The sequence below is a fragment of the Vicugna pacos genome, chromosome 24 (assembly GCF_048564905.1).
Source record: "Vicugna pacos chromosome 24, VicPac4, whole genome shotgun sequence".
NCBI classification, from domain to species: Eukaryota; Metazoa; Chordata; class Mammalia; order Artiodactyla; family Camelidae; genus Vicugna; species Vicugna pacos.
This window is the reverse complement of record NC_133010.1, coordinates 20,803,936-20,816,958: the sequence shown is the minus strand read 5'-3', so window position 1 is coordinate 20,816,958 and position 13,023 is coordinate 20,803,936. Positions and strand designations below refer to the sequence as shown.

The following is a 13,023-nucleotide window of genomic DNA, read 5'->3' as shown; positions in this document are numbered from 1 at the left end:
TTTTGTTTTGAACACGAAATCTGATCAGGCGCGTCAGCTGGACACTCAAGTAGAAATCAGTAGTGGCTTCTCGAGTGTCCAGATCTGGGATGAGGAGGGGGATCTTGGTCGGGAGCGTGATGCTTTGGTAAGCGCAAGGGGCTTGAAGCAGTTGCTGTGGAGAATGAGAGCAGGGATTGCTGGTTAGAGACGCGAGTTCTCAGGCAGAGAGAGCGACAGCAGCGGTGGCCGCTGCACGGCCGGCCGCGTGCCTTGTGTTCTCTCTCAGGCACTCCCCCTGCAGCCTAGGGTGGATGCCTCGGTGTTAGTACAGAGAAGGGAACAGTTGGCTTGATCCGGGTGGCTGTTCTGCCCGATAGATGTGACAGAAGTGCGGGATAAGTGTGTTAAGGAAGTTGGCAAGAAAATGGTTGAAGAGCTAGACCAAGAAATCTAGAACAGGGGCCGGCTGACTACTGCCCACAGGCCCTGGCCCACTGCCTGTTTTGTGTTGGTTTTTTTACACTTTAAATGCTTACATAAGTACCTAAATAATACAGATAATATGCCTCTTTTCTTTCCTGGCCCTCTGAGGAAATGTTTCTGTCCGATTCCTTATCTAGACTAAAACAGAATTATAGTAAAAACAGGATGAGACTTAGAGACAGGCCGAGGATTCAAGGAAGTTAAGGTCTCAGTAAGGTCTAGATACTAAATCCACTGGGACATTGGAGTGTGAGACCTGGAAGAGGAGGAGGTTGCAGTGAGAGGATTGTGAGTCAGAGACCTCAGGGCCGGGCAGATGTGAGTGACCGCCAGGTCCAGCTGTGGCCGTGGTAGTGGGGGACCAAAGTAGAGGGGCTGTGACCATCAGTGGAGTTGAGGTCAAGGAACTGAGGGCCCGGGTGTGGGGGAGTGGAGGGAAGGGAGCCTGGGAGCGTGCCATGCAGCTTGCCAGTTTGGGACAGTTAATACAGCAACAGAATCAGATCCCTAAGTCAAGCCCCTAAAGGTGAGGGAAACCCAAGTGGAAGGCCAATATCATTAAAAAAAAATGGGGTTTGCTTGAGCAAGAGCCAGTATGGAAGAAGTGGCTGGTGAGTACCTGGCCAGTGAGTGTTGGGCCACTGTAGGGTCAGGACCCCAAGATGGCTGTCCTCGTGCTCTCTCTACCTCCTGCTCCACCTACACCTACTCAGGTGACTGACCTTCCTCTGTACCTGCCTCAGGCCCCAGCTAGTGACTGTTCTAATCTTTAGATCAGAACATCTCCACCTCGAGAGCTTATCGCAGGGGGCAGTGAGGGGCGGGGCGTGCCCCTCTGCTAGTTTCCCTGTAACCAATGAGTCAACCTGACATCAATTTCCCCTATAACTGGTGATCTCCCCCCTGCTCAGCAAAGACTGCTGCCCTGTCCTGCCCGCCTCTGCCACACACGGTGGGCTGTCACTCCAGGACCTTGCTTCAAACATGTAAGATTCCCCATCCATTAAACCGCTGTTTCTCCATCTCGAGGCTGGGCAGGTACAGGGCTTGTAGGCCTGTGGGGTGCAGCCCAGCATCAGCAGATGGAAGCATAGCACATGATGAGTCACAGGAACTGGGGACAGGAGTTGGACACCGATCCCTGATGCTGTCAGGTGTCTCACTGGTTATGTGTATAGAAGAGGCACTTCCCTTGTTGCTTCAGGCCTAGAGGGCAGGACCAGCTGGCAGCTCTCCCTTGCGCTCTAGGGACAGGATCAGTGATGCCTTCATCTGTGAAGTCATTCATACAGGAAGACCAGCAGGTGGCAGGGCTGCTGAAAAGCTTCCTGATTAATGCACTCCAAGTCCTTTCTAATTGAGATTCTGTGATGATACAAGTGTGATACAGTTTTCCCTAAAATATAAAAATCCATTTCATTCACAGATGATCTTTCACCTCTGCTCCCTTCTCATGTGCTTCTTACTGAGCTCTGGCTGCTGCAGGCACTTCTGGGACCACAGAAGTGAGCAGCGCCCCTCGGTGGTGTGTGGTTTATCCATAGGGACCTCTCCTTTAGCCATTATTTCTTTTTATCTGAGAAAGTGGCAGCCTTACTTTTACTTTTTTATATTTCTTCTTCTGTCCTGACTTCAAGACCACAGATATAACATTACTATCTCTCAGCGTAAATATTTTATGGCATAAAAAGTTTAAGAAATCTAAATGAAGTCTTGGCTACTCTGTCCTGGGGCTCGTGCAGTAATGCCTCACAATGCAGTGAGTCCTCAGCAAATGTTTTTTTGAATCGAAACCTTCCATTTCTGTACTAGCATAACCTGCACCTTTAGGTGGAACTTGAATTTAACGTGTTGTTTTGTGTGTGTGCTTGTTTTTTGAATAGTTGATGGATTTACAACTGAGCGACAGTAATTTCCGTCGGCATATCCTGTTGCAGTATCTCATTTTATTCCAGTATCTCAAGGGGCAGGTCAAATTCAAAAGGTAAGTTAGTATGGGTAGTAACTGGTTTATAAACAGCAGCGAAGAGAACGACTTGCTATTGTATTTTTCCCATGTATCAGGCTCATTTTGTGCATCAGGGTCACATCCCTGACACAGTTCGTCTGCAGCAGTATTAGATAACCGGGGCTTTTGCTAGAGATACTAGACGTTCAAGTATTTGTGTAGAGGAAGGGCATTGACTAGACCTGCTGTTGGTGGCTTTCCTGCTGAGCGCCGGACGTCCTGGGAGTTCTCGGCGTATTGGTGGGCGGAGGTCTCTGCTCCCAGCTTCCATCACTCCTCACCTCACTCACATCTTCTCCAAACCTGACTTGCAAAATAAGCCAATAATACTTCTCTTACCAGGCGTGGGACTGTCTGGGACATTAGAACTGGGGGGAAAAAAACCTTTGAAGCATGGAGGCGTTCCAGTATCTTTGGGGTTGCAGAAAACCTAGGCAGGACCCCAACTGGCAGGCTGCACACCTCCGCCTGCAGCGCAGGCCGGCCCCTCTCTTCTGTCCGTAACTGAGCGGAGCTCGCGGGCACTGGATGGGGCTGCAGGTGCGCGGAGCCGTGCTGTTGACTGTGTGCGGAACCCGGCTTTCTCCCTGCGGGTTTTGAATCCCACTTTCATCACTCACTAGCTGCAGTTCAGCTTCCAGACGTGTGACTTGAAGATAACATTTTTTGAGTGCCTGCCATGTGTTGTGTTGTCCTTCTAGCTGCCGTGGAGGTTTCGAATAGCAGAGTAGAAAGATCAAGGACTCTGAAGGCAGACCTAGGTTTGAATTCAGGCTTTAGGCTTTGAGCCTCTGTAGTCCAATATGTGCACATGTCCTTGTTTTGAGAATTAAATGAGTAATGTATGTAAAGTTCTTAGAGCCTGCACATGGCAGTCTGTCAGCAGTCACTGGGTGGCTATAAAGCACCTAGTATCCAGTAAGAGCTGACTTAATGGCAGCTATTGACAGCTTGAGTTTGCCTTTAGCCTTCTCTAGGGCTTGGGGTTCTTATTCCTTGTATTTTTATTGCGTTTTAAAGGATCGTAGCATAACTGATTAAAATGCACATCCGGGAGAAGACTATGTTAACATTTTCTCCGAAGTTTTTGTCCCACATTGAACATCCTGTTTTAGGAAACATTCATTGCTCTGTCATAGTTAATCAGATTGATTCAGTGGATGTTTTATTCCCCTTTATACACCTTCATGTCTTCACTCTTAACCATCTTATCTGGAGGATGAAGTGCAGGAACTTTGTCTTGTAACCTCATTGTGATTGTTCATGGTAACTGTTGACACTGTTTACAGTACAGTTCATTTATCTGTTACATGCTTTGTGTTTCTTCAGGCAGTATAGAAAATTGAATGTACGTTGTTGTAACTCAAACATGCTTTTATTGCTTTGTTTCCTAGTTCAAACTATGTTTTAACTGATGAGCAATCACTCTGGATTGAAGATACTACAAAATCAGTTTATCAAGTAAGTTCATCACGCAACAAACCTATGATTGAACAAAATGGAAATTTAGAATTTTCTTTGTTTCAGCCCCAAATAGGAAAATAAGGATAAAGTTAAGCTCAGGTACAAGACCACAAACACTTCTTGGTTCTCTGCCTGCAAACCACTCCTATGATGCAGAAAGTTGTTGAAAGCTTAGTATATTCTTTCTAATCACAGCTACTATCTGAAAACCCCCCCGATGGAGAAAGATTTTCAAAGATGGTAGAGGTACGTGTTTTCTATTTACAGTCTTCTTAGCACCAAGTAGAGTTTCAAAAGCTTCATTATGCAAATGTAACTTGTTTTTCCCAGCATATATTAAACACTGAAGAAAACTGGAACTCATGGAAAAATGAAGGCTGCCCGAGTTTTGTGAAAGAAAGGTAAATATATATTCATTCATCTCAAGCAATGAGAAGTTCATTTCAAAAGGTAGTTTGATATGATTATTTTACATTACAGATATGCATAAATGTATTTCATGTGAAAATGTAAACTGAACTCTGTAAAAATACAACCACTTTGATTTACTTCTATTTGAATTTTTTACCTCAGATTTCTTATTACTAACTTCCCAGGACATACTGATTATTAACTATTGGGAGAAAAATGCTGTGTACCCACACTTGGTAATTTGCCCCCTGGTGTGGCAAACTTGTCTTCTCTCTGACCAGTGTATTAGTATGAAGCGTTCATCTTTTGCAAGAAGAAAACAGTAACTAAATTTTCTTTGACATTGAACACTCTTCTGTCTCTACTATCCATTTGAAATTCAGTATATTTTGTTCACCACAGAACATCGGACACCAAGCCAGCAAGAGTGGTACGGAAGAGAGCAGCGCCAGAGGACTTTCTGGGGAAAGGGCCCAGCAAGAAAATTCTGATGGGAAAGTAGGTTTGCCGTCCCTGTATGTGGCATGTTTTTGTAGTTGCTTTTATATCTTGAATGTATTACAATAAGAATTCTCCACGTTCTGTGTTTTTCCAGTTTTTTTTTTGGTATGCGCGTAGGTGACTAAAGCAGACCACAGCCTGTCAGCCCGCAGGGCCCTTCTGTGGGTTCCTGCAACTAGACAGACTTCTGTTTTGTCTCTGGCTTCCGACATCGTGGCCCTCGGCTCTGCCGTTTCTTCCGTGTCACAGGCAGGGCTGTTGCTGTCACAGTGAGCCAGTGCGCTTCGAGGTGTTGCATGGTGCTCTAATCCTTGCGTGTCTTTTACCTTCCAGTTAACTGTTCATTGCTTTCTGCTGCGCTTGAATATGTCCAGAAAAAAGTACTGGTTATCAATTTTCATTAAATATTTGCTCACATAGAAAATTTGCTAAATACCAAAAAATGAAGAAATTAAAAATACTTAAATAGTGAATTTTGGGGTGGTGATGAGTTTTATAGTGTGTTACAGTATAAGAGAATGATTTCCACAAAAAAGTATTTATTTATGTGTCTGTTTTGTAGTGAGGAGTTAACAAGGCTCTGGAATCTCTGTCCTGATAATATGGAAGCCTGTAAATCAGAGACAAGGCAAGTTTAAAATGTTTCATATGAAGTACTGCTTTTCTCAAATGTTATCTAGAGTGGAATTTTTTTGTCAGCTCTAAGCAGGGCTCAAAAGAAATTTTAAAGTATATTGTGGTTGAGAATAAGGCTTTCCATAAAACACCAAGAAGTGCTGATAATTGTAGAAATCACAAGAAACCAGGATTCACAAAAGAGGAGGGAACTAAAAACCAAGTGTGAGCTAATGTGGTTGCTTCTAGCTGGGGAGCAGTGCAGGTGACCCCCACTTTGGGGAACCGGGGAGCTTGGGTTTTAAGAGCCACAAAAGGACAGAAAGGCAGGCCTTAGTCTGTAATTGAGTTTCCCCTGAGTAAAGCTGACACGCTGCACTGCCTGTACAGGAAGGGTGGGTGGGAGCAGAGGGCCTTGCTCACGGGCACCGGAAACGGGCGCCCGTCCGTTCCTACCTGAGCTGAGGGCGGAAAGGAAAAAGGATTCCCTGAGAAACGAACCACAGGTCTGCTGTCAGGCAGTCTCAGAGTCTAAACTTGTACAACCAGCAGGGTAAAGGAACACCCCCAAGCTAAGAGGGTGAACTGCAAAGTCCCACGGTGATGATAGAAATAACCAGGGTCACACCTTCAACCTAAGCCACACATGGATTCTACATGTAAAAGTCTGAAGATACGTGAACCATTCACACTTCATAAAGCATTCAAGAAAACAAGCCACCATAACTGGGAATCAGCAGATAGAACGAGCAACCAGAGTCAGGTAGCCACTGCAGAAAATAAAACCCTCAGATAAAGGCTCCACGTAAGTATACTAAAGATAATTAAAAACATGAAAGAAGGAACTGAAAATAAAGGAACATGACACTCTCAAAAAAGGACCAGGCAAATTTGAAAAAACAAGTAATTCTTCTAGTGATCGGAAAATAGTCATTTTGTACAACACAAGGAATATAGCCAATATTAAGTAATATGTAAATGGAAAGTAACCTTTAAAATTATATTAAAAATTTTAAATTTTAAATTTTTTAAATGTGATAAATATTAGAAGAAAATATAATCACTGAAATTATAAAATTTAACAGGTTAAATAAAAGACTAGACACAGATGAAATAAGAATTAATGATTAAGAAATCACCCAGAAAACAGAAGGATCAAGAGTTAGAAAACAGGAAAGAGTAAAAGTAAGAGGAGGTCCAGAATCTAAGAAGCAAATAAGAGCGAATGGCAGTGTCAAGGAGGTGAAGACCAAGAACTTTTCAGAACAGGCATAAACTAAGTTGAAGAAGTACAGGTCTTAAGTGGGATAAACAAAATAAATCCATGTTTCTACAACTGTAGTAAAGTCACCAGACAGAAAAACTAGACCACTGTCAAAGAGCAAAATTAGCCAGACAGCAGGCTTCAAGAACGAAAGAAAGCAGGAGACAGCAGAATGACAGCTTCCAAGTGTTGAAAGTATCAACTCGGAATTCTGTAACAAGTTAAACAAGGGGTCAGGCAGGAGCGATTGAGAAATAGTTACTTTCAGACTAAAACTGAGAATCTGTCAGCTGCAGCCCTTACTAAAAAAAGCTGAAAGAAACTGAACCCAGAAATAAGATGCAAATGCTCTGAAACCCCTGGCTGCCCCATGATCAGCAGCGTGGCCACACGTGCCCGTGTGTGACGCGGCGCGTCTCACGCTGCAGGGACTGCAGTCTGTGGGATGGTGTGGTGCCACCTCCCCTCTTTATTGTCTCCTCTGAGAAGTTTAGAGTCTCCTCCTTAAAAATCTGAGTTCCTAAGTAATCTAACTGTAACTCAACATGTTAACGCTAGAATCTTACTGCCCGCACTGTATGAGTATGACATACACACATGATCCTCACTAGTTTGTTTTTTTTTAACGCCCAGGGAATACATGCCAACGTTAGAGGAATTCTTTGAAGAAGCCATTGAACAGGCAGACCCTGAAAACATGGTTGAAAATGAATACAAGTAAGTGATGAGTCTCATGAGCTAATTTTCTCCATTTTTTCTTATACACTAGAACAAGGCAGCTGATAAAAGAACAGTACTTTTCCTCTTAACATGAAGTTGGCACGTAAATTCACCTAACTGCACATCCTGATTTCAGAGACCCTTCTCATGGACTGACAGGCATGACTTAGCATCACGTTTGTTTCAAAAAAGTAGGAAGATCTCCCTTGAGCCCTCCTGTCATCTCTTTTCTCTGTTCCTCTCCAGAGCATAGTGTCTCCCGACAGCTATTGGCAATTACTGCCTTCACTTCCTCACCTCCTGGCCTCTGGCCAGCCCACTGCTGCTGGGCTGTCTCCCAGTCACTCCACTGAAATAGCTTTTATTAATTCACTTCTCTTTTGACCTCTCAACAGCAATCCCAGTCTCTCCCTCCTTAGATGACGTTTTCTTCCCATGACACCATCAAGCTATACCCTCCTGTTGGTTTTCCTTTTGCTTCACTGTCAGTCTCCATTGCTGGCTCCCCATCTCCCAAACTCTCAAAATCTCGAAATAACTTCAGGTGTCAGTCTTAGCTTCTTCCTTTGAATCCAAGTGACACCACACAGCCCTGTGGTTCTGAACAGGTGTCCGCATTGGGCAAGGGCCCTGTTGTCAGCTGCCCTTGGTTCGTCCTGGGACTCTTCCACTTGCTAGCTAGGGTTCTAAGGGTGATTTAACCCCTCTCTGCTTATTTCGTCTTCTGTTAAATGGTAATAGTACCCATTTCATGGAGTTATTCTGAGGACTGAATAAGATGGTTCACTTTGAACCCTGCACAGTCGAGGGCTGGTTTTTCCCTAGGAAGACGCCAGCACATCTCAGTGGTAACATGGCGCATTTATAATAGATGACTAATAAAGGAGGTTACTACTCTAAGAACGTGGGGCAGGGGGGATTCCAAACAACTTGTAAAAACTCATAAGTGGAACAGATTTGTACTCTGGATTCCCTGTAGCTCGCCTGATTGCAGAATGTTATCTTTAGAATTTCTCTGAGGTTCTTCTTTCTCACCTTACTGTGCACCACCTGTTAACCTCATTAGGGAGCAGCTCGTGGGTTGTTCTTGGCATCACTGCATACTGCACTGGCTGCTGGATGTCTCCCTTTTAGTTGTGGAGATATTTTAACAGGTTGATGTTGAGCAAATTCAGATGTTATGTAATTTTTTTAAAAAGCAGATATTGAGTAAATCAACATGGATTTATAAAATAGTCTGAAACTCTCACCTTTCAGGTGACATTGCCAGTATGGATGTCGGCTCACTGAACATGGTGAACCTGTGACTCACTCTCTCTAAATGACTAGGGAGATGATGTCTGTCCTGCACACACAGCGGCCAGCCTATCCTAGACGCATACTAAAATTGACCTCTTAAAATTAAATGACATGTATGTAACTTTTAAAACGTGTTTGCTGCATCTGAGCCTGCCTCTTTGGATTCTGTAGATTTCTATTTGTAAGTGAACTGCATACTGAGAACGGCTTTAGGATGAATGACTGCTGCCGACCTGCGAGTGTAGAATTTCACGTGGTGAATTATATTGACTAGATGGGAATATAGATATAAAAACTATAAATTTAAGACTGACTTTTTTTTATAGGGCTGTGAACAATTCAAACTATGGTTGGAGGGCCCTGCGACTGTTAGCTCGGAGAAGCCCTCACTTCTTCCAGCCAACCAACCAGCAGTTTAAAAGTTTGCCAGAGTATCTCGAAAACATGGTAATAAAGCTAGCCAAGGAATTACCAGTAAGTGATCATGTAGTTGGCTTTTACCTTCTTTAAAAGTGTTATAGCTGTTTGCGTAAGAGTTGAATTTAGCATTTCATGTGAGAAAAAAAAAGATCCACAAACCCTCTTGTTTTAGAACAAGGGAAAAAAAGCATTTGAGCATACATTTATAGGAAGTACGTAAACTGATAAAATAAACTTGACATGCTGTGAAAAAATTAAGTCCACAACACTTTAGACTTGCTTCTATTTGCAAGTGCATTATAGTTTATCAAACGACGGGGCCTATGGGGTAGCAGTAGGCAATCTGGTCTGTCTGTCTACTCTGTCGTCTTTTTCAGTACGATATGGTAATAACTATACTGTGTGCACAAAACCTAGTAAAATTATCAAACTTTTTAAGGACACAGTTCCTCCCTCAGTCTGCCCAGATCACTGTTACTGTGTGCTAGGTGTTTGAGTCATCTTACCATACATTTTGCTGGCTCCCTTCTTCCCAGGTCAGGGCAGGGACAGTCTTTACAACCTTCTGGTCTTCCCGTCCCTCCTTCTCCAGGTTCACACCGTCCCATTGTGATCCTTACCTGACACTGACACCTAACACTCCGAGGGGTACGGTTCTGGGCCCTGTACTTGGTATCTAAATAAGAAGTTTCCCCAGTCTTTTTATTTTAGAAGTTGGCATTCTTTTAAAACATTCTTACTCATTCTTACTCATTTTAGCCTCCTTCTGAAGAAATAAAAACAGGTGAGGATGAAGATGAGGAAGATAATGATGCTTTACTGAAAGAAAATGAAAGTAAGAATTGAATTTTCTTGGCTATTTTACAAAATTGGAAAAGATTGGGGTTCTTTGTTGAGAGGTACGTTATTTGATTTGATCTACTTCTCAACTTCTACTATTTATCTCAGCTCTGTGATAGTGAGGATTCTAACACATTACTTGATAACAACATTAAAAATACTACATTTTATACAATAAAATTTGGAAGTGTTGGGAAGGAAGGTACTTACATTTGAAGGCAACTCATACCTCTGTTATTCTTGGGTTTAGATCAGGGGCAGCTGGTCAGGAGAAGCCTTCATAATTATAACAGCTTTCGCTTTGGTTGATTCCCTAATGATGATGATTATAAGAATGGTAATTCAACCCACAGAAAATATAAAAAGCAGCTGTTTTACTTAGAGAGCTTATTAGAGGTGATTAATATCTCAGTGGCCCTGTACCGTCCCAGTTCCCTTAAACACTCTGAATTGCACATGCCCTCGTACCTTGTTCATAATTCACATTTCCTGTGTTTTCTAGGTCCCGATGTTCGGAGAGACAAACCTGTAACGGGGGATCAAATAGAGGTATTTGCCAGCAAACTGGGTGAACAATGGAAGATTCTGGCTCCCTACTTAGAAATGAAAGACTCAGAAATTAGACAGATTGAGTGTGACAGTGAAGACGTGAAGATGAGGGCAAAGCAGCTGCTGGTGGCCTGGCAGGACCAGGAGGGGGCGCACGCAACGGCCGAGAACCTGATCAACGCGCTCAACAAGTCTGGGCTAAGTGACCTTGCAGAAAGTCTAACTAATGACAACGAGACCAATAGTTAGCTTATTTTTTTTATTATTAAAACTGTGATAAGATTTTGTTACCAAGCAGCATTTGATAAGAGGTCCACTGGTTTTGGTAAACAATAAACATTTTTATAATAGTTGTTGCACAGTTGGCTGGTGCTCCCAAGAACAGCAGAATGCGTACTGGCTCTTGATGACTGACCTCAGGGTTTGAGGGTAGGAGAGAGTAGGCTGGGAAAATGGCCAAAACAAAGTGACCTCAAGGTCACATATTTTTTGTTAAGTAAGTTAAATGTATTTGTAATGAAGTCAGTAGGCGATATTTAGGGGCATGGTGTTTCCTAAAATACACTTTGCCAGACCAGTTCCTGCACACGTGAGTAGTTAGTTAGAAAACTTAAACTTGCTATCCTGAAAATCCCACAAGCCTTTATGAAACTGTATGACTGCTCTAGTCTCGTTTACACTTTTAAAACAGGGGATCAAAGAGTGGTGCGTTTGCCACCTATTTTTATAAGTAAAATTTGAACGGCACAAAGCCATGCTCTTTAAAACTGGCCATACCCAGGCTCCAACAGCAAAGTTAAGTAGTTACAACAAAGGTTTATGGCTGCAAAGCTTAAAAAACATTTACTGTCCTGCCCACTGCAGAAAGTATTTACCAACCTGCAACTTTAAAAGAAATGGGGTGAAGTCTAAAACCTAGTTCTTTTGGTCTTACAAAACTTATTTTAACCTCTCAAGTTAATAAAATAGGGATGTACATACCTCAGGGTCTGTGTGAAGTTCGAATGAGCTGTACGAGAAAGCGCTCCGTAAACAGCAACACGCTACAGAGTAGAGGCTGCAGACAGGACCGCCTACCTTCCCACTCCCACAGAAGTGCCACCCCTTAGGGCTCTAAGATTAGATCGCTGTGGTTTTGAATCCTGAAGGAGGGCTGCTAAGTGCCTGGTACACTGTCCGTGTTCTCACTCGGGCTTTACTTCGCTAGCCAGTCCAGCAGTGACCCAGCACAGCTCCGGCCGCGGCAGGGCCTCGGTGCTAGTCACGCTCAGGAACCGACATCTCCTTGCTTATTCTCCCCTTTCACAAGATCTTAGATGCAAGGCTGAATTCTAAACCAGCCTTAACAGTTTAAAACACTAGTATAGTTGGACTTAATACTAGTGTTTTAAACTGTTAAAGATAAGTCCAATTCCTTACACTTCAAAAAATCTTTGGAATTATGCCTTTTTGGATCAAATAAAACAAAGTCAAGTATTTTGTAATCACAATTAAGGAATTAACAGATTTAAAGTTCTACTTCCATACAAGGTTTATTGTATACTTTGTTCTAACTCTACCTGATCTAGTAGCTACAGCGTCCTCCAAATTAGAAAATCTGAATTCTAATTGCTAAATTTACGTCCTCAAAATGGTTCAGACCAAGTAAGACAGTGGATAAAAAACTACGCCAGTTTACAAGCATCATACCAATACATAAAAGGATCACTACAATTCTTAGTCTCATCCTCCCTAATCTGCACCCTTCCCCAAGGCAAAAGGAGTACTGATTGCCAGTTATTACAGTTTAGCTGAAGATATTTACAAATAAGTTTCCCTGAAATGCTTTTTATCCCCTAGTGTTCTCAGATTATGTCACATTGTTCAAACTTGAGAGGAGAATGACCATTATTCTCTAGGAATCTAATAGTTACCAGTGCTGTGCTCCTTAGAGCATTAAAACTGCATAATCAAAGGTGAGATTTCATGATAATCCCAAAACTTTATTATAAATATCTAACTCAATGAAAACCAGATAAGTGAGCTGATAGTCCATCCTTTCAAGACTCCCAAAAGTGGACTGACTAGACCATATTAAAATGTAAGAAATGTACCATATATTGAAATATCTCATACACTTGGTATTTCTACCATCACTGTTAAAGATCACTAATATTAAATTTTGAGACAGACATTAAGAATTTGGGAGTTGACAAGAGCAGCAGAAACACCCAGCTGAGCCAAGGAACAGTTCTGATGACATGGTTGCATTCAGCATCCAAAGAACTCCATTACTTTTACAACGCTGTATCTCTTTTTAAACAACATAATGCTAGCAGGCAAAGACAGCATTTTTAAATGATGCTTAACAGCAGTTAAACTAACCACCTGCAGACACTGTATAGTATTAAACATATCTGACCTTCAGCCAAGCTCCAACATTCAATAGACAAAAGACTTGAGGTCAAAAGCTGTTAGTCCCTCTTTT

General features: G+C 42.6%; 1 protein-coding gene across 2 annotated transcripts in view; it reads left to right on the top strand.

The window, feature by feature from the left end:
- THOC1 (THO complex subunit 1) overlaps window positions 1–10,906 on the top strand; it is a 43,782-nt gene extending 32,876 nt beyond the window's left edge. Inside the window, exons 12-21 of one of the 2 annotated variants that reach the window (XM_072949147.1) lie at window positions 2,349–2,449; window positions 3,868–3,934; window positions 4,133–4,183; window positions 4,268–4,338; window positions 4,751–4,846; window positions 5,412–5,477; window positions 7,362–7,445; window positions 9,074–9,221; window positions 9,927–9,951; window positions 10,510–10,906. In XM_072949147.1, the coding sequence (XP_072805248.1) occupies window positions 2,349–2,449; window positions 3,868–3,934; window positions 4,133–4,183; window positions 4,268–4,338; window positions 4,751–4,846; window positions 5,412–5,477; window positions 7,362–7,445; window positions 9,074–9,221; window positions 9,927–9,951; window positions 10,510–10,805 (1,005 nt within the window). In that variant the 3' untranslated portion in view covers window positions 10,806–10,906. Of the gene's footprint in view, window positions 1–2,348; window positions 2,450–3,867; window positions 3,935–4,132; window positions 4,184–4,267; window positions 4,339–4,750; window positions 4,847–5,411; window positions 5,478–7,361; window positions 7,446–9,073; window positions 9,222–9,926; window positions 10,003–10,509 lie in introns of both variants that reach the window. The other variant, XM_072949146.1, reaches the window with a different exon arrangement.
- Window positions 10,907–13,023: the final 2,117 nt, after the last annotated feature.